The sequence below is a fragment of the Penicillium coprophilum genome, assembly GCF_028826855.1.
Source record: "Penicillium coprophilum strain IBT 35676 chromosome Unknown utg000002l_segment0_segment0, whole genome shotgun sequence".
NCBI lineage: Eukaryota > Fungi > Ascomycota > Eurotiomycetes > Eurotiales > Aspergillaceae > Penicillium > Penicillium coprophilum.
Window position 1 is genome coordinate 1,705,685 of NW_026622721.1, and position 24,665 is coordinate 1,730,349.

The 24,665-nt window shown below is 49.6% G+C and overlaps 7 protein-coding genes across 7 annotated transcripts; 3 read left to right on the top strand and 4 right to left on the bottom strand.

The window, feature by feature from the left end:
* Positions 1 to 1,416: 1,416 nt before the first annotated feature.
* Positions 1,417 to 6,923, top strand: iml1 (GTPase-activating protein IML1; the record flags this gene model as incomplete). The annotated part of the gene is made up of 3 exons (XM_056673162.1): positions 1,417 to 3,282; positions 3,332 to 5,263; positions 5,304 to 6,923. The coding sequence occupies 3 exons, from the start codon at positions 1,417 to 1,419 to the stop codon at positions 6,921 to 6,923; spliced, it is 5,418 nt and encodes a 1,805-aa protein (XP_056536681.1).
* Positions 6,924 to 7,551: 628 nt separating this feature from the next.
* Positions 7,552 to 10,146, top strand: N7500_002017 (putative sugar hydrolase; the record flags this gene model as incomplete). The annotated part of the gene is made up of 6 exons (XM_056673163.1): positions 7,552 to 7,584; positions 7,647 to 7,761; positions 7,818 to 7,881; positions 7,959 to 8,614; positions 8,677 to 8,954; positions 9,010 to 10,146. The coding sequence occupies 6 exons, from the start codon at positions 7,552 to 7,554 to the stop codon at positions 10,144 to 10,146; spliced, it is 2,283 nt and encodes a 760-aa protein (XP_056536682.1).
* Positions 10,147 to 10,509: 363 nt separating this feature from the next.
* Positions 10,510 to 14,124, bottom strand: N7500_002018 (uncharacterized protein; the record flags this gene model as incomplete). Its single annotated transcript, XM_056673164.1, has 1 exon — positions 10,510 to 14,124. The coding sequence occupies one exon, from the start codon at positions 14,122 to 14,124 to the stop codon at positions 10,510 to 10,512; it is 3,615 nt and encodes a 1,204-aa protein (XP_056536683.1).
* Positions 14,125 to 15,301: 1,177 nt separating this feature from the next.
* On the bottom strand, positions 15,302 to 17,521 carry N7500_002019 (pre-rRNA-processing protein ESF1; the record flags this gene model as incomplete). Its single annotated transcript, XM_056673165.1, has 2 exons — positions 15,302 to 17,376; positions 17,455 to 17,521. 2 exons carry the CDS (start codon positions 17,519 to 17,521, stop codon positions 15,302 to 15,304), a joined length of 2,142 nt encoding a protein of 713 aa, XP_056536684.1.
* A 392-nt stretch (positions 17,522 to 17,913) lies between these two features.
* Positions 17,914 to 19,670, bottom strand: N7500_002020 (uridine kinase family protein; the record flags this gene model as incomplete). The annotated part of the gene is made up of 8 exons (XM_056673166.1): positions 17,914 to 18,397; positions 18,461 to 18,692; positions 18,747 to 18,788; positions 18,847 to 18,960; positions 19,008 to 19,050; positions 19,106 to 19,250; positions 19,308 to 19,435; positions 19,500 to 19,670. 8 exons carry the CDS (start codon positions 19,668 to 19,670, stop codon positions 17,914 to 17,916), a joined length of 1,359 nt encoding a protein of 452 aa, XP_056536685.1.
* Positions 19,671 to 20,091: 421 nt separating this feature from the next.
* N7500_002021 (glucose-induced degradation complex GID8) lies at positions 20,092 to 21,337 on the top strand (the record flags this gene model as incomplete). Its single annotated transcript, XM_056673167.1, has 4 exons — positions 20,092 to 20,106; positions 20,159 to 20,238; positions 20,419 to 20,614; positions 20,828 to 21,337. The coding sequence occupies 4 exons, from the start codon at positions 20,092 to 20,094 to the stop codon at positions 21,335 to 21,337; spliced, it is 801 nt and encodes a 266-aa protein (XP_056536686.1).
* An 808-nt stretch (positions 21,338 to 22,145) lies between these two features.
* N7500_002022 (putative NADH-ubiquinone oxidoreductase 64 kDa subunit) lies at positions 22,146 to 24,390 on the bottom strand (the record flags this gene model as incomplete). Its single annotated transcript, XM_056673168.1, has 4 exons — positions 23,573 to 24,390; positions 23,174 to 23,514; positions 22,959 to 23,109; positions 22,146 to 22,897 (listed from the first exon to the last, which is right to left on the bottom strand). Coding segments are annotated over exons 1-4 (2,058 nt in total), but the record flags the coding sequence as incomplete, so codon positions are not given.
* Between the last annotated feature and the right edge of the window lie 275 nt (positions 24,391 to 24,665).

Below are 24,665 nucleotides of genomic sequence, written 5' to 3' on the forward strand. Positions count from 1 at the left end.
CAGGTGGCTTACATTTTACCTTTTCGGTCAAACTCTGAGGCATTGCTCCCCTACGGGGGTTTTGTGTGTGTAAGTGTGTGTTGGTCTGTTGAACCACCGTTGGTTGTGTGTGAGAGGGAGACTCCAACATTAATGGCTCAATGAATGATATAGACGCCAGTTTGAAAATGCCATCCCGACATACGCACCCTATGATCGGTCGTTTTAGCCCTCTCTAACAAAAATCACAATTAGAACATATGCCGTGTGCGATACAATCATAATCATGCTCACTACTACTATTTCGTACATACATCTGTTACTGTTTACTATTTACAATGCTTGACGTGCTTCCAAACAATTTGTTCTGATCTTATCACTCCGCTTTGGTTAATCACACCTGGGCATGCACTTAAGTGACCTTTGTGATTGATGTAGTCCAACGGGGAGAAGATTTACTTATAATATAGTGCCTAGTGTCCCTAGGAAATATGCATCAGGCGGTCTGCTTGAACATGCTATCGATCCATGTTTACTTTACGTGTAGGGCTGGCTCTAGAAATTCACAATTGAGGAGTGCTCAGAACTAGCAATTGACTGCTTGTTTCCTCCCAGATCCGGCCATTTTGCTTATAGTTTCCTCCGCACTTGGGACAGCGGAAGGATATATGGACCATTGAGTCCATTGGTTCGATCCCTATGAGACTTAGAATATTGAGACCACCAACCTCTCATTGGATACGGCCTCCCGCATATTTCCTAACCGCCCTCTCTAAGTATATATCTCTGAGTATACCTATACACTCATTCCACCGAGCTTCTTTTCTATTTCTATACAACATACAAGGGTAAATGGCTGCTTAAAATGATATCTTTCTTGTAGGAGTTTTCACAGTACATTAGCTAGTCTTCCCACCAGTCTTCTAAATATGTTTCTTCGTGGGCTTCCTATTTTTCTTAGATGTCCTCAAGATATTTTCCCCCTTTCTAGTCTATAGGTAGATAGTAGAAAAAGGCGGGAAAAGCATACTCTAAGCCTGAGACACTTCTACGTAGAACCTTTGAAATAAAGGATCTAATTTGTGTTTCGATCTTTTTGATAAGCTTCAATTTGATACACTTCAATTCGTAACAATATACTAACTAGTTCTTGTAGAGTAAGAGTGTATTTGAATACTGCCTGGCAATATGAACCAATAAGAGAGTCATATATCGGTGGTCCCAATAGTCGCCCGTAGGAAGCCAACAGCTGCACTTGGATGACTTGGATCGAAGTCTATATTTTGCCTCAGGCACGAATATCATGTGACCAGATTCACTCACGTGATCATCGTATCTCCCCTTTGCGAAGACTATCTCTTTGCAAGAACTCATGGCCGCAGTCTGATATTTCAAATACCCGATTGCAGTGAAATGCAAGCTTGAAGGCGCATAGAAATGTCTATGCGCGGGCCCATGCGGCGGTCGCACCTGAGGCAAGTGAGCGCGGCGAGCTTGGAAAGCAGCTCCACCCACTCACTGGAGACCTCGCACCGTGACCACGACCACGACCAAGCCGCAGATGATAGGACTGTTCGGCTCTCCTCAACAAGCTGGACGCGACATCAATGTGCGCTCTGGGTCCACGATGAGACGTTTTCGCGTGAAGAGATTTTGTTGAACCCGTCGGCTTTCGGCGAGACTGAAGTGCAAGTTGGAGATGTCGTCGAGATCCTGCCCGTGCGGGGGCCTGGCGATGCTAGTTATTCTACCCTAAAGCCCGAGGCCGCTTTAAAAGCTTCCCGCGAAGGCCATGTGGAACTCAACTCGGCGTCCCAAGCTGATAGCACCTCAAAATTTAAGACTCCATTGCAGAACCGTTGTCTATTTGTGGTCAAGGCCCTTCCGCCAGAAACCAAGGCTCGAAATCCTCAATTGGAGATTTCGGTAACAAACAACATCGCCAATATCTTTGGTTTTAAGAATAGAACGCAAGTTCTATTATCGATTGTGGATCGAGACCAATGTGCGGCGTCTCATGTCGACATTGCCTTTCGCGATCAGTACATGGTTCGATCGGACATGTGGAGACTAGTCATGTCGGAGTTATCAGATAAAATCATATACAAAGGACAAAAAATCATGTTCATGGGGAGCATCAAAGCTACTGTGAAGAACATCTTTATCCGCGAAAGAAAATGTCTTTCGGGATATTTTTCGCCACAAACGATCCCTATTTTTCGAAGCGAATCAGCCAAATATGTTCTATTCATCCAAATGTCGAAAGAAATGTGGGATTTTGACTCGGAGGGGACTGGGGACATCCTCTTCAGTCGGGTTATCAATGGATTTCTCCCGGAGCTCTTCAAGCGATGGGCTAATTCGGACGCAAAACATCTGGTTACCATTGTGTTGTTTACCCGGGTCGAGTATGATAGGCCTAAGAATCCCACTCAACCCAAACTCGGCGCTGGGAGCTTGAACAGCAGATCCGGACCCAACAAAGTTCCAACTCGAGACTTCTACCGTGTGGTAGTAAATGATATGGCAAGCGGTCATTGGACAACCATCTTAGATGAGCTGAAGAGAGAATTCAGGACCTTTTTGCGAGATGTGTCAATCCTGAAAACGGATGACATTGATGCTGCAACTGGTAGTGGTATCAAGATCCCTTCCAAGCCAAACATGGCGACCATTGCCGGGCACCCAAGTTCAGCTTTACGAGGAAACATCTTAGAGGCCATTCATCTCGCCTCTGCTCACCTGGCTTTCGACCATATAGATCGAGACATGGTCCACACTGGCACCTCGATCATTGTTATCACCCCCGGTAGCGGCGTTTTCGAGGTCTCTTACGAGTCCTTAACTTCTACAACAGAAGCTCTTGCGAATCGAGGCATAGCAATTGACTTGGTCTGTTTGAGTCCGATGCCTCTCCATTCTGTGCCACTCTTCAAATACCGGGAGCCAGTAGACCGAGATTCTGGGGATTCGGGAGGGGCTAGGTTCAATGAAGCTAACAGGGATAGGATGTCTTCTGAGATACATCATTCCCTGTCAAGCGTTGTTAGCAGATCCTCATATCTTTCTCCAAGCTCATACCTGTCCGCGACCAGAATGAGGGAACGGACAACTCCCCAAGCCAAAGATTGGAGCTTTGGAATCCCTCATTGGCTCGATATCTCCTATTGGAACCCTGAAACATATCGAGAGGCCCGGCGCATCTTGAAAAAAGATCCAAATGCGCCCATCTCGCTTACTGTCACTCGGCCATCAAAGGCTTTCACGCCACGAGTGCGCATGTATGAGATCCAAATGATGGGAGTCATGGAAAGTGAACAAGCGAATATCACAATCCCTTACCTTACTGAAGGTCGCCGTGGAACGAGACCTCGTGGACCTTGGCCCAGTTACAGCTCAGCTAGTCGTGTTCCCCCCCAAAACCCGTTTCACGAACCCTTCATCTTTCAAGGCACAACTCAGTGATAGCCTCCGCCCGGAATCCTTTATCCAGAACATGGCAGACCAAAATGAATCGCAGACTCGAGATATGCAGAGTTCACGCAAGGCAGTGATGTCTTGGATGGACCAATACGATGAAACCCTTTTTGCTGTCTCTCCGAAACGGCAGCAGACTACCAAAGCGCCCAAGGCAAAGCGACCCAGTGAATCAGAAGTCCAGGCTGCTGGTGGTGGAGTGCATGAACGGCTATCCGCCCGCTCTATCACACGCCTCCGCCATCATGAAACGAATCCAGCTGACGAGAACGATTCTGTGCACTCTGGGCCTCGAAGAATTGACTCAAATATGACTACACCAAGAAGCCCAAGCTCGGGCAAGAGCATGTCTCCCATAAAACCAGTGTTGAAGAAGACGCCGGCGCCCATGGCCTCGCGGATTTCTCGGACGATTAGTTTTGCGCTTCGAGGCTTGAGCGCTACACCCCCGAGAGCCTTAGCAAGCACCGGAGTCAATGTGGAACATGCCAGCGCTTTGCCCATGACAAACCAAAGAACTCCTGTTGGGTCAATGTCCGATGCCAGGAGTATCACTTCTTTGAGCCCGTCAGAAACAGCATCGACTACATCAGTCTTCGAGGTACTTTCGACATCTTCAACACCTGCCAAGGTTTCTCAGACCCCTGCTAAGCCGATTTCTATCAAAATACCCCCCAAAAATTCACCAAAAGAATCCGAACAGCCAGAGCAGGTGGGCCCCAATGGATCACCGCCGGTAGAGACCGCACCAAACGAAGTCAGTCGGAGCCATGGTGAACATCATCCGAACGATCACAAGATCGAAATAACTCTCAACCATAGTCCACGCGAGCCATATGCGCGAAACTGCCCCAGCAAAGCTCTGTCTCCATGGGTCCGGTCTGTTAACCCATGCAATACCCCTAAAGACGTGCTGCGGGATACTAGTTGGTTTGGCCGCTGGCAACATGCGTATCCCCGTCCTCCTCATGTGGCCGTGGTAAAGTGGAAGAGTTTGAAGTCTCCCGCGGTGCTTCCACTGACGACGGAAGAATTTCCAACAGCTAGTGTGCTTGCCTCGGACTATCTGCAGACGCCATATCGTGTCTTCCCAAATGAAGATTCTGAAGGCATTGAAGCACCAAAGACACGTGGGGTGCTTTTACGAGAAATGATCTCGCTCCGGCTTTCTCATGGCTTCCAAATTATTGTCGGAAAACATGTGGCTGAAGTATCCGCGCAGCCTGCCCTTGAATCATTGAACGTCTTCGATTTCCGAGGTCTAGAGCGCGATGGGCTCACAATGTTTCTCTCCAAGGGCAACACAATTCATCGACTTGTCTGCATCCAAGATGGAGAAGTGGAAGTGACCCGCTTCACGCATCAAAATTCTGCGGTGGTCACTTCTCCCAGAAAGCCTACCTATACACTATATCAACCGGCTATGAAAACAATATTGAGCGCGGAATACGAAGTGAAGGATATAAAGCTGGATCCAACCTCCGAAGAGTACAATTGGAACTATGCCGATAACTATGTGGCTGGTCATCGAGATTATCTCCAAAACCCAGCACAGCAGCTGCACTTCTGGCGAGTTCGTTACGTCTTGATTCCGCTCCAGCTTCATGCCAATTCTCGGCGCAATTTGCAAACTTCCCATGAGGATAACGAGGAAGAAATTCATTTGCTCGGGATCAGCCAACTAACCCATATCTGGCAACGGTTCAAGTATGTGTCGCCAGAAGAAAAGCTTTTCGAGACGTCGAATCCCAAACGAGATCAGAATCCTTTGAACATCATGTACCAAACACGCAATCCATCGGAAATTGTTACAGCAGAGCTAGACCGTTTGCTTCTCACTGATCCAGGACTTGACAACCCCCCCTGCTCAGCTCTTACCCGAGTCGGAATTGTTGGACAGATCCAGCATCAGTCTTATGTCGTTGGCGCAAATCATCCAAGGCGAAAAGGGCGTCCGGATGATGGATCGACGGTGGCATTGGAGGTTACACTACAATTGCTTCATCGGGTTTGAATTCACAACCTGGCTGTTACAAAACATACGTGATATCGATACCCGTGAACAAGCAGTCAAATTTGGCAACGAATTGATCGATCATGGCTTGTTCCAACACGTGGAGAAGAGACACAATTTCCGAGATGGCAACTATTTCTATCAAGTGTGTGCCGATTATCGTGTTACTCGTCCAGAGTCTCGAGGAAGTTGGTTCCCTCAGCTTAGATCAGACAAATCGATGCCGTCGACGCCGGCCATTGGCACTGCCAAAGACTCTCCCCTCAGCCTCAAAGCTCGATCAGACAGCATCGACGAGCGCATACCACAGACTCCCAGTACTCCTTCCAAGGCGAAGAACAAAGTCGCTATCATGCTGTCCAAATCTATGAAATACGATGTTGATCCGCGCAAGCGGTCGAATCGGCCAGAAGTGATTGACCTTCACTGGGACCGACTTCATAACCCGGAGAATTGCTTCCATATCGAACTCAGCTGGATGAGCACCACCCCCAAGTTGATTGAAGATACCGTGCTTTCTTGGGCCTCAACTGCTGAAAAATTTGGGCTGAAATTGGTTCAGGTGCCGATCGCCGAAGCCTGTGCTATCGATAAGACGCAGCCATTCCGGAAACCCTACGAGATCAAACTCAAGGTCCCACCACCCAAAGGACCACTCCACACAGTATTCAACAATGCGTCATTTGCGCAACCAGGACCACCGGATCGCCTTTATTACCAGAAGGCCATACTGCGGAAGTTTGATTTCGTGCTAGACTTCGAAGCCTCCTCTGCATTCCCGGCAGACGTTGAAGTATCCTACTCCTGGGGGAAGCCAGATTATCGTTATCCGCAATTCATCCACCGAACCGGAAGCATCCTGGCCCAGATCACCGACGAAGGCGATTTCCTCCTGCTTGCCAATCGGCTGGTGAGTACCCGTAGCACGGCGAGTCGAGACGCAGGCCGTTTCGAGAACCACAATCGGTCCGATTTCCGAGGTCGTGCACCGAATCACGATGGACTTGACCGCGTCTCACCGCGACTTTCTCCAATTACCCGGCCCGTTCATGACCTTGGCAGCATCGGAAGCCCACTTACCCCATCCGGATCAACAAACATTGACTCGGCGAACCTGTATCGGGCCCCAGAACATATTCTTAACGGGCTCGCTGAGTTCTGCAATGATTCAGCCCAATTGGAGCAATTTTATTCGGAGTCTCATACCCGTCCATTGTCCACGAAGGTGGAATCGACTACTACAAACTTAATGGATGCATCAATCCCGTCGCTCGAGCTTCCTGCCAGTGTGGTCAGTCATCATATCTCACCGCCGCCAGGGTTACCATCCCGGATTACCCGTGAGTCGCGCGAGGGACTGATGTCACCGGAAGTTACGCGGGCCAGAGCTCGAGGGGAAAGTCTTAGCTACAATGCAAGCCCTAGGAGTGGCAGCTTACGACCCTTGATCTAATTCGAAAATACCCATGCTCTGTTGATTTTGAACCCAAATGAAATGCGATATTAGCTATATTCTAATTGTGTAAGGCAAAAGCCGTGAAACTCGATTTTATTCCACCCCCACGATCTCCATACGTATTTTTTTTTCTGATTTCCAATCTCAAGTTCGGGGGAATGCCAAAATATCCCTGTCTCTACTCGATTTCGCGCGATACCCCTCGCTAGCGCAAGCCACCGTCCATTTTAGCCTGATATCAGCCATTCAGCCGAAGTTTACCCACGTACTCTGGTTGGTGGACGCCCAATCCCAACGGCATCGCCAAAATTCCAGAGGATTTGCCCCGCCTTATCTCTACCCCAAGCTCCAGAAATAGCGGAGCTCTCTGCTGGAAAATGCACGCTATTCAAAATCAGGCCATGGCGGATGATACCCCGTGTCGAACTGAGCACGTCAGGCGTGCCCCAGTACCGGCGTACAACAAAAAGAGCTTGCTTCTCCTCTGTCATTCAGTTTCTTCTTTCACTCTGCTTTTCATTTCTATCCAAAGCTCGAAGATACCAGGTATCTCCGGGGGTAGCTTGTGCACTCCCAATTTCAAGAACAAGGATCCCAATCGAGAGTTCCTCTCCTTCCCCTCAAGATGAAGTTCACCGCTGGCATGTGGTGCCTGCAGGTAATAGAATTCACTCAATGAAGCCGGGAGAATGAGTACTGACATGCAATTGGATCGTATAGGAGGGCGTCAACATCGAGTGGATGAGCAACGTAGAGCGATTTGCCATTGAAGATGACACTGTCAATCTGCTGTTGAACAAGTTTCAGGCACACCGAGGACACACTCTTAATTCGCGTGCGTTTTCAATACCCCCATGGTACAAAACTCCAGATGCTAACCAAGATCTATAGCAACTGTCTCCGCGCGGGTCACCTCGCCACTGGAGGGAGTCATCGGCGTGAAGCTTGTCCACTGGTGAGTAGTTTCAAGTGTTTACCCCGGAGCTCTGCATGTTTGAAAGTAATTCCGCAGAGTATACTAACAGCATCCAGGGACGGTCAAAATGACAACGGTCCTCACTACCACCTAAACAAGGCCACTGGACACACCAAGATCCAGCACGACAAGGAAGAAAAGAAACTCAACTACACAAGCGGGCCACTCAATTTGGCCGTGAACACCTCCGCCAATGATCTGGCCCTGGAATACCGCTCTCCAAGTGGCAAGAAACTTACCGGACAATCCTTCCGCTCTATCGGATACGTGCGCGACCAGCGCACTGATAAGCATCGCTACGATGACGGAATCTATGCCGAGCGCCAGGGATACATGCTCGCAGGACTTGACCTCGGCGTTGGCGAGAAGGTCTATGGTCTTGGAGAGCGGTTTGGGCCTCTGGTCAAGAACGGACAGACCGTCGATATCTGGAATGAGGATGGCGGTACCTCGTCCGAGTTGGCTTACAAGAATATCCCCTTCTATATCAGCTCTAAGGGATATGGTGTTTTCGTCAATCACCCTGGTAAGGTCAGTCTGGAAGTGCAGTCTGAGCGCACGACTCGCGTCAACATCTCTGTGCCTGGCGAGGAGATTGAATACTTTGTTGTGTATGGAGCTACACCTAAGGATATTTTGAATCGGTATACTGCTTTGACTGGCAGACCGGCCTTGGTTCCGTCGTGGAGTTATAACCTCTGGCTGACTACGAGTGAGTTTGGAATATCATCTGCCCTGGAAATCTGAATGAAAGAAGCTGACATTGTTCGAAAGGTTTCACAACCAACTATGACGAAGATACCGTCACTGGGTTCCTTGATGGATTCCGTGACCGCGACATCCCCCTAGGTGTCTTCCATTTCGATTGCTTCTGGATGAAGTCTTATCAGTGGTGTGACTTCGACTTCGACTCGGAGATGTTCCCCGATGCCCTGGGATATCTCAAGCGCCTCAAGGAGCGCGGTCTCCGCATTAGTGTTTGGATCAACCCTTACATCGCCCAGGCATCGCCACTATTTGCAGAGGGCAAGAAGAACGGATATTTCATCAAGGTATGTGGCACACAAGAAAATGACACCAGAAGAAACAGTGCCTAACGATTTATAGCGCACCGATGGCTCAGTATGGCAATGGGACATGTGGCAAGCCGGCATGGCCGTTGTCGACTTCACAAACCCCGCTGCCTGCAAGTGGTACAACGCCCACCTGGAGCGACTAATGGAGATGGGTGTCGACAGCTTCAAAACCGACTTTGCCGAGCGCATCCCATCCAAGGGCGTCCAATACCACAATGGCGCAGACCCAGAGCGTATGCACAACTACTACGCTCTCCTTTACAACAAGACCGTGTACGAGACGCTCAGCAAGGGGGTCGGGCGCAACCAGGGTCTCCTCTTCGCTCGCAGTACCGCACCAGGCGGACAAGCGTACCCCGTTCACTGGGGTGGCGACTGCGAGAGCACATTTGAGGCTATGGCAGAGTCGCTTCGCGGCGGACTGAGCCTGATGCTGTCCGGCTATATCTTCTGGGCGTCTGATATCGGTGGATTTGAGGGTACACCGCCACCGGCGCTGTACAAGCGCTGGGTGCAGTTTGGACTTATGTCTACACACTCGCGTCTGCATGGATCGTCTTCGTTCCGTGTGCCTTGGATCTATGGCGAGGATTGCTCGGATGTGCTGCGGGACTGCGTTAAGCGCAAGATCTTGCTTACTCCGTATATTCTGCAGGAAGCGCTAAAGGGCCATGAAAGCGGCACACCGCTTATGAGGCCGCTTTTCTTGGAGTTCCCTGAGGATCTCAACACATATGCCATTGATACACAGTATATGTTTGGGCCGAATTTGCTGATTGCGCCAGTGTTTACGGAGGAGGGCGAGGTTACCTTCTATGTGCCTGAGTCGTCCGATGACGAGGCTGGGAAATGGATCTCGTGGTTTGACCATTCCAAGTCTTATGAGTCTGGTCGTTGGTATACAGAGACTCATGACTTTGATACTATGCCCATTCTGATCCGTCCCGGCTCTGTTACTGTTACCAATCCCACGATCAAGGCGCCTGAGGATGATGCCTTGTCGGGGATTGAGTTGCTGGTCAATGGTCGCCTGCGCGGTGAGACTACCGTCGAAATTGTCAACTCAAATCAGTCAGACGAGATCTTAAAGACTATCAAAGTTTCCCCTACTGCGGATGGAAAGGTTGAAGCAAGTGGTCACAGTGTGAAACTGGTTTATGTTGCCTAAATTCGAATCAAATAGAGAATGAACTGCATGGAACTGAATATCATTTGCATCAAATTGGTCAATAGTCATATTAAGAACGCAGGGGAAAAGCCCCCACTAGTAGAACTAAGCTTCAGTACGAAGTGGGTGGGTATCATATTCAAGACAGGTCGCGATGCAAGATGCAAAGCCGGGGGAAAAAAACAAGTGAAAGCAAGAGAAAGGCAGTAAAAAAAAACCGTCCCAGATCTGCTCACAAATAAGGCAAGACCATAGCACTCACGATTGGGCAGGGGAAAGAAAAGGAAGAATGCATGCATCAGTGCAATAGACATGGATATGCAATCAGCAAACGTAAAGAAATCAAAGCCTAGTAAAGCAGATTCACCAAACTTCTTCGACGTCAAGGAGCCATTTTCGGATTCCTTCACGCAATGTATTATCAGCACCTGATTGTGCTCTTCTCCGCTCGCGGTCGGCAAGCCCAAGTGTGCTGTCCACATCTTCACGGCAGTGCTCAGCGGTAACAAGGCGGACAACTTCTTCCAGGGCTCCGAGCACCATCTTGCGGCATTCACCACGAGGCACCTCAACGGGAGGGGCTTCGTCGCCTTTAGAGGGGCCTTTGTCTTCGGCTCTACGAGCACGATTAGGGGACGGGGCACGCGATTGTGCCATTGAGGAGTAACCACTCTGTCCCAAGACACGCTCGACAGCATCAACCAGAACTCCGTCGAGGTCCATCACAGGTTCTTCAATGAACCGCTCTTCCACAAAGCTCTGATCCTGCCCGTCAATGGCGGGCCCGTGGGAATTTTCATTTCCAGAAAAGAAGCTTGTGAATTGGGAGGCTGACGCAGCTCCAGTAGATCCACGTGGGGTAGCGTTGGCGGGGGAAGGAGGCGTATGAGAAGCTCCAGAGCTATGGCCCACTATGATCTTGCGCCGCAAGCGGAGTCGTTTCACCGTAGAAGCCTTAGTGTCTGCAATCAAAGTCGTCGCAACATCTACCCATCTCTCTGATCCGTCTACATCCGATGTGGACGGAATATACGGGGACGGTTCAGCCCGCATTGCCCGTTTGATTTCTGCTTCAAGGGAACCGTAAGGTCGAACCGCTTGCAGCGAGAAATCCTCGTGGAAAAATTTCAACCAACCAGCCACATGGGCAGTCGGCCCATCGCTATCCTTCATGATACCTGGAAACCCGGAGCCACTGCTGTGCGTAGAAGCAACTGCATCCATGCTAGTAACGGAGGTCCGAGTCTTCTTTGGCGAGGCAATAGTTGAATCGCCGGACGAAGAAAGTGACATGAAACCAGGAAGTGGAAGGTCAACATCCACCACACCTTCATCTGCTCGGACTGACAACTTCAAAGGCGATTCCCGAACTTGGCTGGTGAGTGATGACGGTTCTGGTGAGGCAGCCTGGGTGTTGTGAGAAGCAGCGGTAGAAGCAGCTGGAATCGAAATGTTCCCACTGGGAGCTGTTTCGGGCCGGTGTTCATCCTCATTTTCACTGACTTCCTTAACCATTTGAGTCAAGGTGGTTGACCCGCGCCTAGCAGGACCAGAAATTGTAGAGGCGGACCTTTTGCGAGCTTCAGATTGGGGACATGGCTCACTACTTTCGGTAGATGAGCCTTGGCGAGAGCTCCAAAGTCCGGAGAAAATACCTCCCCAGCGACCTCCAGCTGAGGAAACACTGCCGTTTGTACTCACTGCAGAGCTATCACTTCGTCGAAGACTCTTTAGCAGAGTCTCCGATGCTAGACTATCGTTGCCTTCGGCAGCGCTGCCCTCCGTTCTGGCCTGGATAGAATGGCTTGGCTGAGAAGTGAAATGCGGAACAGGCACAGTACTGCTCTGGGTGATCATAGAAGTAGTTGCTCCGCTGGTATTCATGGCCCGAACATCCTTCGAGTGAATGTTTGCACCGGGGGGTTTGATGGAGCGAGCATCAGACCCTCTGCGGGCCGAAGGCGGGTGTTCTGCCGGTGGGGTTAATTCAGCGCCATCTAAGGAACGCTGGGTTGTCTCCTGAGACGAAACGCTCACTGATCGCTGGTGGTGATCATTATCGCCCATGATCATTCGCTGAGCACGGGCTCGTCGTTCGATCGCTCTCCGGAGAGATTCCTGGCGAAGGACAGGCACAGTCGGTGGGCTTTGAGAGATAGCACGCATTGAGGCCGATGTACCAGGTCTAAGAGGGGAAGGTAACGGCTCCATGCGTTGTTTGGAGGGCAAAAAAGCGGCTAGTAAAAACACGAGGCGGCGAGCAGTCATCTTATCTGGGCATATAATGACTGTTCTATTTGCAAGAATGAGCTCGCCATCCTGCTGGGCTTTCTGTTGCTGGTTATGGCGGCGACGATACCACTCTGGGCCAAGGCTATTGAGCCACTCGGTGTGATTTCCCAAAAATGCTGTCAAAACCACTAGGAAGAAGAAGTTCTGCTCTTTGTCGCCCAGACCACGCACAATTGAGCGGCCTTCCTCCCTCCAGACGCCCCAACGACTCTGTCCAGTAACTACATATGGGGTTTGAAGAGCAAGACTGATTCGGCGGGAGCTGCGAATTGCTTCTTCCTTGAGCTTCGAGTTGACCGATAGAATGTTGGCAGGTAAATGGACAATGGTCTGGTTAGTCCGCTGCATATTGGGAGGCTTCGCCGGCTTTGGATGTGGCCCGGATAAAGAGTCCACCTTCTTCAAAAGGAAGAGAATTTCGTTGCGAACAAGTCTTTCGAGGTGGGAGAGTGTACGAGTGATAACGTCCCAATGATCAACTAACAAGTCCAGGCGCTCATCCAGGCTAGCCGGGGGCGAGGCAGAAGATAAGCTATCATCAAAAAACCCACCCGGCCAGCGGTGGTCAGAGTCCAGCGAGCTTGAAAACCCAGGCCGAGGAGAGTCTGGGCCTGGCGTACTAAATCTTGATACCGGGCGTCCCGTATTGCGTGGCAGCAAGGGGATCTGAATCGTAATTGCAACTGCGTACATGGGTGTTTTCTTCTCTTTGATCTTCTTGCGCTTAGAAACATCCGGAAAGGGGAACTCCATCTCGGGCAATGACTCTTGGTAGAGAGCACTGGCGTAGTCTTGTCGCTCAGCTGATGCTTCCGCTCCTTCTGGAAGATTCACACTAAACATGCGAGTCAAGAGAACTGTAACTTTGGAAGGTGGCTTGTCCTCCACTCCTCGTGCTCCTCCTATCGGAGCTGAGGGGTTCCCTGTGGTATAGGCTCGGGAAAGTGGACTGCGGGCAGCAGGTGATGCACTCACCCCAGTTGCTGAGTTTTCGTCAGCGGAAATTATGTGCATTTTTGTAGATGATCCGCGATAGCTGAAGGCGCTACTGCCGAAGATGCAATTCAGCAGGCCAGTATCATTCGAGTCGGAGGAGTGTCGCGATGGGCCGTGGTCATGTGTGCCCGGTGGTGCCAGTGTAGAGCTACGGCCTCGAGCCCGGGAAAAAGCACCCGGGCTGGCTGGTGACGACCTGCGTGCATCTGCAGCTGCGGAGAGAGGACTTGGTTCAATGAGAGAGGATTGGGTGAGGAGATTTCGACGTGTTCCACGAGAAAGACTCGATACTGCCCGAGTATGTCTAAGGCCGGATTGTTCGTTGCCTTGTGGGTCGATTCCAAGACCGCCGGGGGATGAATCGGACGCACGAGTGTCGAGTAAGACACATGCATCTCGGTCGCCCAATGCATTTTGTGCAACAATAACACGAAAATCTTTGATTGCATCCAGTTCCATTGCCCCACGATCATCGTATGCCCCAGCGGTCGAGGCATTCGGGGAATTGAAGGTCGTCTGTAATGGGAAGGCATGGGTATGCGAGCGTCGAAGAAGGCTAGCGTCGGGGAAAAGAAGACCGGAGGTATGTTCCTCTTCGGTCACAGACTCAAGAGGTGTTCCATTGCTTCGCCCAGAATATGCCGCCGGGTTCAATGTTGACGCCGCAGTACTCAAGAGTCGGCCAAGCATGTTGAATGAGAACGGGGAAACCCGCAGAGAGAATAGGTACTTAGGGACGCAGGGAAAAGAAAACGGGCCGGTCGAATTCACGCGGTGTAACAATGGGTATCAGACAGCTAGGGATATCTAGACTGCATCCACCCATAGCTTAATTCAACGAAGCAAGAATCATCATCAAACGATGAAGTGAATTGAGAATGTCCAGCGTTATGAGAGGGGAGGAGTGGAAGGTGGGATGAGGTGCAGCAGTGGGGCTTGGATCAGCAATTAAGACTTTGGGAATTGGCTTCGCACCCACGAGGACTCCACAGTCTGATCTGAATTGTGTAGAAAACTAGGAGGTCAAGTGAAATAGTCCCGGGACTTCTCAAGGGACCCAGTCTATTGAACAGAGAAACCACCCGGGGAGGGCAGTGGAGAGGGAACGTGAAAGGGCGGTGAGCTTGGTCACATGATCTCAGCCTCAAAGTTCACAGTAAGGGATAGTGACCTCTCTGGTCTTGTATTGTAGATCTGCCTCTTTGGCTCGGGTGAGGGCACTAAAAGCATCACAAGGGATACAGCTTGGAGCGTAGGAAGACTCTCGCTTTATCAAGTATCCTAGGCCATCGGAACTACATCCAAACGATAGCTTCACTGAGAACTACCGTCGTCCATGACACTATTCTCTACTGTCCTCGTGTCACCGTATAGTCGGGTTTACAAGGAATCATGTTACTCGGCGGCGCTGATTTGTGTGATTTGAGACGAGAATGAATGTGGGATTGGAGAGAAATGATTTATCTCTCAAAATGTTACTCATGTTGGGCACATGCAATCTCTACACCGTCACTCATACCTCGTGTGATACAAGGATCATGCCTGCAACCCCAGACACCACACCTCTCGACAAACCCTTTAATCATGTTTGTAAATACCGCGTAGAGGAAAGGGTTGCTCTTCATCTTGACCACTAAGCTTGGTCTGTCCACGTGGTTCTGCCCTTCAGCCAATCCTATTTCACGTGTCCCTCCGTATGTACAATATGGTAAGTTGACACGAGACGGCACATTGCCACTGTCAATTACTCTGGGAGGCATATTCATATTGCAATGTACGAATGTAAAGAATTAACACTTCACAGGTCAATTGCTATCATTGAACACTAGTGTATAAAATTCCAAATCATTTCAGTTATACCAGACTCCTAGTGAGAACGCTTGACTTTTGCCACCAATCGCTTCAACTCTTCAGAGCTAGACTCCTTGGAGGACTTCTTCTGCTTTTTCTGGCTATCCCGGCTTTCTGTCGGAGCCTCACCCTCCGCGTCATCACCGGTACGTCGGCGCTTACGGCCCTCGTCCAACAAGGCCTTCATGCCGGAAGTCGACTTGAACCGGGGGTTGGTGGGATCAATGGCGAAGTCATGAGTGTCGTACAAACGTGAGAAACGGGGGTCGCTGACGTTAACTTTGAAATCGTCGGCCTGGACAGGTTCCACCTGCTTGCCCTTCTTGCCCTTGCCCTTCTTCCGGGCCTGTTTTTCGGCCTTTTCGATCTCATTCATATCGAAGTGCTTGATGTTGACCTTTTCGTCATCTACCATCAGTAGCTCTAATTCAGCCCGTTGAGCAGCTGACGCAGCTTCCTCGGCGGCACGTTCCTCGCGCTTCTTGCGCCTCTCCTCCTTGCGTCGAGAACCTGCTGTAGCCTGTCCGGTAGGATCATCAAAGAAGGGATCATTGAATCCCATCTCTTCTTCCGCTTGCTGTGGTGCCTCGGCTGGAGTAGCTTCGTTTTTTTCACTGTCCGCTGCGGCGTCATCCCCTGAAGACGCCTTGGGAGCCTTGAGTTTCTCCTTTCGGCGCTTTTTGCGCTCACGCTCCTTCCGCACATACTTTTCAAGAGTGCTTTCTTCAATCTCCGGTTCATTTTCGAAGATGGTATCCTTCCCATGGCCGCCGGCCAAGCCCGATGTGAAAGTAACCTCCATCTCGCCGACGGGGCGTTCCGGCTTAGTGCGGGTAGGTTCGGCGCTCAAACCCAGCAACGCACGCATGCGCTGTCTCTCGGCTTCTTTCTTGGATAGTTTTGTGGTCGAAGCTTCTCCTGCCGTATTATCGACGACTTCGACGCCTCCGTCCTCGTCATCTGAATCTTCGTTGTCGGAACTATCGCTACCGAGGTAGGCTTTCAGGTCGTTTTCATCAATATCCTGGCGTGAGCCCCGGAAGGCACGTGCCTGAGCTTCTTTCCTTGATTTGTCGTCCGCGTCCCATGTCAATTTGACCTTGCTGTGTTGCAAAGCATCCGTTACGAATTCAGTAGGCTTGTAACCGTCAGGAATCCGAGAACACTCGTCCCGGGCCTTGTCATCGGAGAAGTCTGTGTCCTCGGGCACGAAGCGAAGATCGAAAAAGTTGGCACTAGAGAGGTATTCGGCACCATCCACCAGGTCGTAGACATGCTTTGCGACGTCTTTTGATGAAAATTTGATAATAGCGTAGTAATACCGTAGTCGGTCGAGCTGGTACCGCCGTAATTGTGTAGAGTTGAATTCTTCACCGTCATCAGCCTTCAACATAGACTTCTTGATTTCCTCCTCCTCCTCATCAGAGTCAAGTTCCTCCTCTTCGGAATCATCGCTGCTGTTCTTTTTCTTCTCAGATCCAAAAATCTCTTTCGGGGGGCCTTCAACTTCCTCCCTCTCCATGCGCTCCTTTCCAAATTCGCTGGGGTAGACTGTGGCGTTCAACACCCGCCCCCCAGACGGAAGGAAACTGGAGAATACTGCCATCAAGTCTTCGGCACGAATGTTTTCCCAATCGAGGTTCACAACAGCTATCCGATTCGTCACTTCGCCGAGTGGCACTTCGGACCGCTGCTGGTCCGGGAACTCGATTTCATTGTCCTCCGCTTCGTCTTCCTCTTCACTGGAGCTTTCATCTTCAGATGACGAGGACTCAAAGCCGCCGTCACGGGCAGGATCGTATGAGGCAGCGTTGACCCGTTTCAATTCTTTCTGGACCTCTTCGTCGTCGTCGGCGCTGTCCTCATCCTCATCTTCGTCCTCGTCCTCCTCCACCTGGTAAAACTGCTTCAATTTTTCTTTGGTGTCATCTTTTCTGAGCTTTCGTCCATAGCGATCGACAGGAGCGTTGCTGGAGAAATCCTTATCCTCTAGCACATGCGCAAAGCGCTTATCGAGTTTGACATGAGTCTGACGTTTGCTAGGAAGACGGTAGCGAGGATCGGTCTGGATGTTCGCAAAACGAGGATCCGCTAGAAAAATATGAATAGTCAGTAACCACAGTCATAAGGTTTCCTGAAAACAAGTCTTGAGGCTTCCATTGTACGTACTGATCGCTGGACCGGCTTCGCCTTTGGGCTTACCAGCCTTGGACTTTTTTTTGCCTGGACCTGCCATTTTGGGGGCTGAAAATTCTCACTTTTGCACCCGCAAGTATGCAAGACCAATTTTTCAAATGCCTGGATATAAATAGAGAACGTCGGGTTCAACAAGTGGAAATAGTCGAGACCGATAAATTATTTCTTTTTTCTGCCCGCGGAAGTCAGGGCGGTCAGGCACGTGTATTCTCAAAGGGCATTTTTCGTACTTTTTCAACGCTACTGTCGTTCAGGGCAACTTAAGAACATAATTCCAATAGTATTTGCTTGAATTTGTGTAAATATGCAATGTGTGTATAAGCATACCCTTGGTGAATGATAATCCTGATAACCCAATGCTTGGTTTTAGAAATAAATCATGGTGAATGGGTCAAGATATATACTTCGATGAGCAACGACTAAATCAACGTCTCAGCATCCAAAGTACCGCTTCTCTATCCAGCGCGGTTCTCCCTCATCTTCGATGCGCCCAACAATCACATTGATCCTGGGATATACGGCAGTAAGCCTCTTGAGGCCCCGTTCACCTGCTGCGCAAGTTACGAAAACGATCCTCCCTTGCTCAACACCATGATCAATCAAGACACGAACAGCCATAAGTGCGGCACCTCCACTGGTCATCTGAGAGTCCATCAGAATGACAGTCGCATGCTCCTCGATTTTTGAAGGAAGTTTCAAGTAATGCAGCTCTGGCTCGTCATTGCTCTCGTTCGTTTGGATGAGCACACGACCCGTAATACAGTCGGGAATGGATCGCTTGAGCGCGGTCTCCATGCAAGAACCTCCACGTAAGATAGCCACAGCTGATACAATACCCCTGGGGTGCAAACCGAGGTATGTGTTCCCTTGTGGTGTTTCCACATTTGCGGCTACATACGATGTCATATCCAAGGCCCTAGGTAGAGTGCTGATGTCAGTAAAGTAACCACAAGGCACACACTAAGAGGAACGGCAATACTTTTCAATCAAGATCGAAACCAGTCGATCAAAGTAGAAGATATAATCCTCTTGCTCAGTCTCGGGGGTCTGCAGAATAGTATTCATGCCAATAAATTGTGGCGTTGAGGGCAACACATGCACATTTGAAGGCAGCTCTACTTCTGCTGCAATCAAACCCAGATTGCGAAGCGCCTCAGTGTGGTTGTCAGATTTCTCCTGCAGCTTGCGTTGAATGTGTTTGACCACCATGTCTAGATAAATTAGGTTACGGTGCTCGAGACCAGCATGTTCAGGGGATTGCATACCGATAGCAGTGGTGTTCTCAATGCCACGCGGGATTATGATGTCTGGGATTCAAGGTTAACCAAAAGCCTCTAAAGTTTTGCATATCATACGACTACCAACCTGAGATAGCGCGTTGAGGCTCCACAAAGCGAGTGTAAGACGGCTTCACGAATTCAAACCATTGTTTGATGATTCCTTCAATATCACGCCCTCGCTCACGGACGTCACGCAGAACTATGTATTGTCAGTTAGAATCAACGTAGCACGATCGAGGCACTCACTCCTGCGTCCTAAACATACATCCATATCTGCTTCAACAAAGATCTAGATCGTCAAATCAGCACCGATAAGCGCAAGGATAGCAAAGAATTTATTCTACCTTCACATCAAGCATCTCGACAATTCTGGGATCATGGAGCGCCAGAATTCCCTCGAGAATAATTACACGAGGGGAGTAGAGGGTGGTGGTGTTAGGCTGCCGCTGGTGCTCAGTAAACGAGTAAATTGGGATGTCCGCTTTCTTTCTGTGTTATATCTAGTCAGCTTGCAGAGAAGAGCTATAGGAAGGACCGTAAGTTTACCCTTTCTTCAGATCACGGAGTGTGTCCACCAGCACATCAAAGTCAATCGATTCTGGACAATCGAAGTCATACTCATTTGCATGGGCCTTGTGGTGTTGTTCAGAAGTCAGGGTCTTGTAGAATGAGTCCTACAATGAACATATTAGAACGAGAGGGTCCCAATTTAGATACACCAGAGTTGGTAAGCTGTACCATTACAAGGATCACCACCCACGGCAAGTTCAAAGACTTGACAATCTCCATTGCCACAGAACTCTTGCCGGAGCCAGAGCTGCCAGCAATGCCAATAATGCTCAAGTCCTGCCATGGTGGAGCATATCGCTCTTCGGTAGACGAAGAGTAGAAAGGTGAAATTGATTCCATGTCTATGTATGCAACAATACAAGATAGGTAGGTATCTCGACCCTCTCCGCCCCTCTTGATTTCGATTGTGACAGCCGTGAAAGCTGCCAGGGTGGGGGCCCACGATAATTACCTAAGGTCTAGTCCCAAAGCGGGTTAGTCGAGGTCCATTTCCTGAAAGGTTCCAAGATTGCTCTGGCCCACGTGAGAGTCACGTGTGCTTACTTAATGCATTTGTAATCGTCCAGTTTAGGCTTAGCGCATGCTTTCGCTTAAGCTACTTCTTCCGCCGCGAGCTTTTCAATTCCTTTTCTCCTTCGCATCCAACCCGGTCTTCTCCCACAAAGCGATTTGCCTTTCCCCATGGCCGTCGTCTCTCGGGTTGTCTTCCAGCTTCACGGATAGCTTCAGATCATATTCAAGACCGGCTATCCACTTTATAATGTCTGCTAATCTTGTATGCTTCTCGGCTTGACACCCGTGGTTGCTGGCATTTTAACACTATGCAGATGTCTCGCACTCCCTCGACTGCGACGCCTACGTGGCATCACTTCGAGCGGAAGCTCGAAGAGGTAAAACCATCCAAGACGTGAGTCACCTCTACCCCACCCGCTTTCCACAACCGTGACATGATGTTCTTGAATTTAAGTTGGGAATCTCTCTGAAAACATGTGAGGAGAAACAAATGACTTATCCTTCTGATTCACGTCACCACTGCAAAATTTTCACTCATCCGTTGAGTTAATGATTACTAACAAGTGCAATGCAGTGATATCAACTATTTGGTCATGGATTACCTTATCACCAACGGCTATCCTGCTGCTGCGAAGAAATTCGCAGTGGAGGCCAACATCCAACTAAGAACGGATCTTGAAGCCATCCAAGAGCGGGTTGAAATCCGCACTGCGATTCACTCTGGTGATATCCAAGCGGCCGTCGAGAGGATCAACGAGCTGAACCCCCAGGTAAGAAATATCTACCCACTAGAATGCTTCACATCCCTTGGCTCCACTTGCTATGATTTTACCAAGTTTCATGCACCACTCTTAAACTCCCTTCGGGGACATTTGCAGAAAAACAAACATCTTCAGTCCTTAATATGAGCAATTGCCAAATTTGAATTTTCCCAAGATATCACACATTTCATGTCAAGTGCCTGGCTAACAATACTTGAATAGATCCTTGACGAAGACCCTTCGTTGCACTTTGCTCTCCTGCGTCTGCAGCTTGTTGAGTTGATCCGCACCTGTATGGACACCCCCGGTAGCGATATTACTCCTGCCCTGGATTTTGCGACGGCACAACTTGCACCGCGCGCTCCCACAAACCCTCAGTTCCTGGCGGACCTCGAGCGGACTCTTGCCCTTCTGATTTTCCCCAGTGATAAACTGGCTCCCTCGCTTGCGTCGCTCTTGGACCCTGCGCTTCGTAAAGAAATTGCAACCCAAGTGAATGAGGCAATTCTGCAGAACCAAGGCGCTCGTAAAGAGGCCCGGCTGCGCAATCTTGTGAAGACCCGGGCGTATGCCGAGCAAAAGGCACGCGAGGCCAAAAAAGATATTCCAGACACCCTGGACATCGGCTTGGTCGGCGATTCTCACAACAACAGTAACAGTAATGACCTTGGTACTAATATTCGTGACTCTGTGATGTCCAACAACAGCGACATTGACCCAATGGTCTCTTGACTCAACCCCCTCCCCTCAAGCTGGACTTGAGATTGCTAGTCAGATTTCTCTTATCCTTTCGCGGCAGAACCTCCTTTTTCTTCGTCTTTGCTCTTCTAGCGTGGCGTCTTGGATCCACATTTCTAGGTGTTCAGGCGATGGTATCCCGCTGGCTCTAATATAAGCTCTTCGACTCTACAATACCAATGGCTTCCATCTTGATTCTTCGTACACATTATGTTATCCTGCATATGGTAGTTCCGCGACGTAAATCTATTTGATAAATGCTATTTTATAAGATTTGAAAAAGGGCGTTGGCAGAAAAATAAGCAACAAGGGTAACAGCTACATGTCTCCCGGGCCACTGTTTTCAGCATGTCCTTTCAACGGTCTTTCCAATGGGTTTCTCAATAGTTCTAGATACCTTCAAAATGATTTTCCGCCTTGTCAGCTTTATAGGAAGGCGGCAAAGAAGATGGGAGAAAAAGGACTGTTCCATGTATAACGTTTGACAAGCAAGAAAGACAGATGCCCCGCACAAAAACACAACAAATCCAACCAGTAGATGTAAATCAAGCTTGGCTATGAAAACTAATAAGGTAGCAACAAAGGCAACCAAGGCAAGATTTATCTATGGACATGTTCTAAAAGCGACCAAAGATAGCTCCGGACAAGCTGCCTGCCGAATATCGAAAATAAAATCAATCATAAATGTCTTCAGATCGACCAATAACAGGTCATAAACGAGAGGCAACATTGGCTTCTTTAGAAGCTCATGAGGTCTGGAAAATAGAAGGATTAGCAAGCACGGATGTTGATGAAAGAACAGCGAGGGAATCAAAGACATACCTCTTCCAAAAAGCGCTCTTTTGGCCCAATCCATGGCCAGCATACACCGCGTACGGAAGCTGACACTCTCAGCAAAGTAGATACTACGCCAAAGATACATAGCAATGACACCGCCACTGAAGCTCATACCACCAAAGTCAAAGATAGCAGCGTTGCTAATGTATGCCAAGCTTCCGAGGTGCTTATACTTGAACGCCTTGTAGACAGCATCATCGAGGTCGCCGTAGTCGATCTCATTGGCTCTGAGACCAGGGAGGGCGGCAGCAATCTTGGTCAGTTTACGGCCCAGGTACACGCCCTGCTGGTTGGCGCGTTGGGCTGTAGCAGGTAGGGACGTAAGCTTCGTGTCAATCTGGTGCAAAAGCTCAGACAGCTCGCCGTAGTCGAGAGTGCCGGAGTGATCCTTGTCGTACTGCTCGAAGAGCAGATCTAGGCGACGAAGATGACTTGAGGCTTGCGGGAAGCGTCGCTTTACCCGACTGGCAAATTCTTTCCATTCGGAGAAAGTGAGCTGCACTTTCTCGGGGTCGCGGCCTTTCTCCCAGGCAACGGTGCGGAGAAACCTGACGATGTTGTCTGCGACGTTGTTCTGGACTGTTGAGCAGTCGCCGATCGCGTAGACGTCGCCTAAGGGAGCGCCAATTAAGCGGAGATGGGAGTCAGTTTCGAGAGCGTGCTTGTTGTTTTGGCTTTCCAGTTTGTCAGATAGTACTTTTGAAATCTCGGCTCGAGCTAAAGAGATGTTAGTGGTAATTTGATCCAGTATATTAAGTGACTATGTTCGTATACTGACCAACTCCGGTGGACCACAAGCAAAATCCAGTTGGGATTTCTTTTACAACGGTCTTACCGTCTTCGACCTGGGAGAAAAGAACCCGATCGCTGCGGACTTCCTTAACACGGGCGTTGGTCAACACCTCAACGCCATCGCGAGTAAATCGACTCTGTAAGGCGTTAAAACCAGAAAGATTCCACAAGAGATTTAGATGTGGAGAAAACAAAACATACCTCGGCATATTGAGATAGTGCTTCGTCGTAAGTGTTCAGAATATGGCTTCGGCTTTGAATGATGTGAACAGACATCTCGTTTCGTACAATGCGAGGGAATGAATGAAGCAGGTCTTCATTAAGGAGATCGTATAGCTCGGCAGCGAATTCAACACCGGTAGGGCCACCTCCACACACCACAAAAGACAGCAGACGTCTTCGCTCTTCATCAGAAGTGGTGGGGAGACACGCTAGCTCCATATTCTCCAAAATTTTGTTCTTGATTTGGCGAGCATCATCAATCGTCTTCAAAAAGTTACAGTTCTCAAGGCCTTTCACACCGTGCGGGTTTGTTACACAGCCTGGTGCATAAAAATGTCAATAAATTTACTTGCTTGCTTGTTCTTTGGCACAACATACCGACTCCAATGACAAGCTTGTCGTATGGAAGATAGAAGTTCTTCTTCTGACCATCTTGGTCAACCTGTGATACTTCCACCAGCTTCGAAGAGAAATCGACATCAACCGCGGAAGCCTTGAGAAAGTGACCATTGACCTGGTCAATAATGCGCCGAACGGGCTCAACCAGCGACCGAAGACCCAAAGTTCCAACCGTACCCGAAGGTAGCATAGGAGTAAACAGGAAATAATTAGTAGGGGAAACAACAGTAACATGGTAATCGGCAGGATTCAAGTTCTTAAGGAGCGCGATGGTACCCCATCCCGTTCCCAGGATAACCAGACGAGGCTTATCCTTCTGCCGAAGCATAGCCTCCGAGTCATAGTCACCGACTAACACATCGGCGATGGGCAGGTTCTTCGGGCCTCCGTGTTCAGGGTTGAGAGCCAATTCCGAAACCGGAATATCCACACCACTGGCACCTTCGCGGTATGTACTAGCATCGTAGAGGAAGAAGGCGACTACCACGGCGCCACTGGAGATGATGAAGAACCCACAGTATGTAAAGACCTTGCGTATAGTACTCAGAGTACGGGATTCTCCCAAAGGTTCGGCTTTAGCTGCGATCTCTGATTTGAATCGGATCGGCATCGAGACCGGCGCCAAGCCTCGCCATTGGAGGGCCGGTCGCTGACGAGAGGTGTGTAAGGATCGGGATAGACGTTGGCGGAAGGTAAATAAGTCCTTCGGGGTATGAGTCCGACCTGGTAATGACCCCATTGACCTCAGCGCGGCGCCGTCCGCACGGGTCCGGCGCAGCATCGCGTTAAGCATTGTCCTAACAGGAAGGGAGCTTGTGTAGTGGATATTCAACAATAGAAAACCGAGACAAAGCAGTTCATGATCTTTCTTGTGCACTCATATAACGAGCGACCTAGAAGCAATCTGCAACAAAAAGAGCCTATCACCAAAGTTAAGACAAGGATACGACAGGTATAATGGCTGGCGACGTCATCAGATATCAGTCACGTGCCAGGAGCACTCGGGAATCCGGCATCAACTCTTCAAACTCATACGACAGCTCCGGGCTCCGTTATGTATTCACCGAGAACT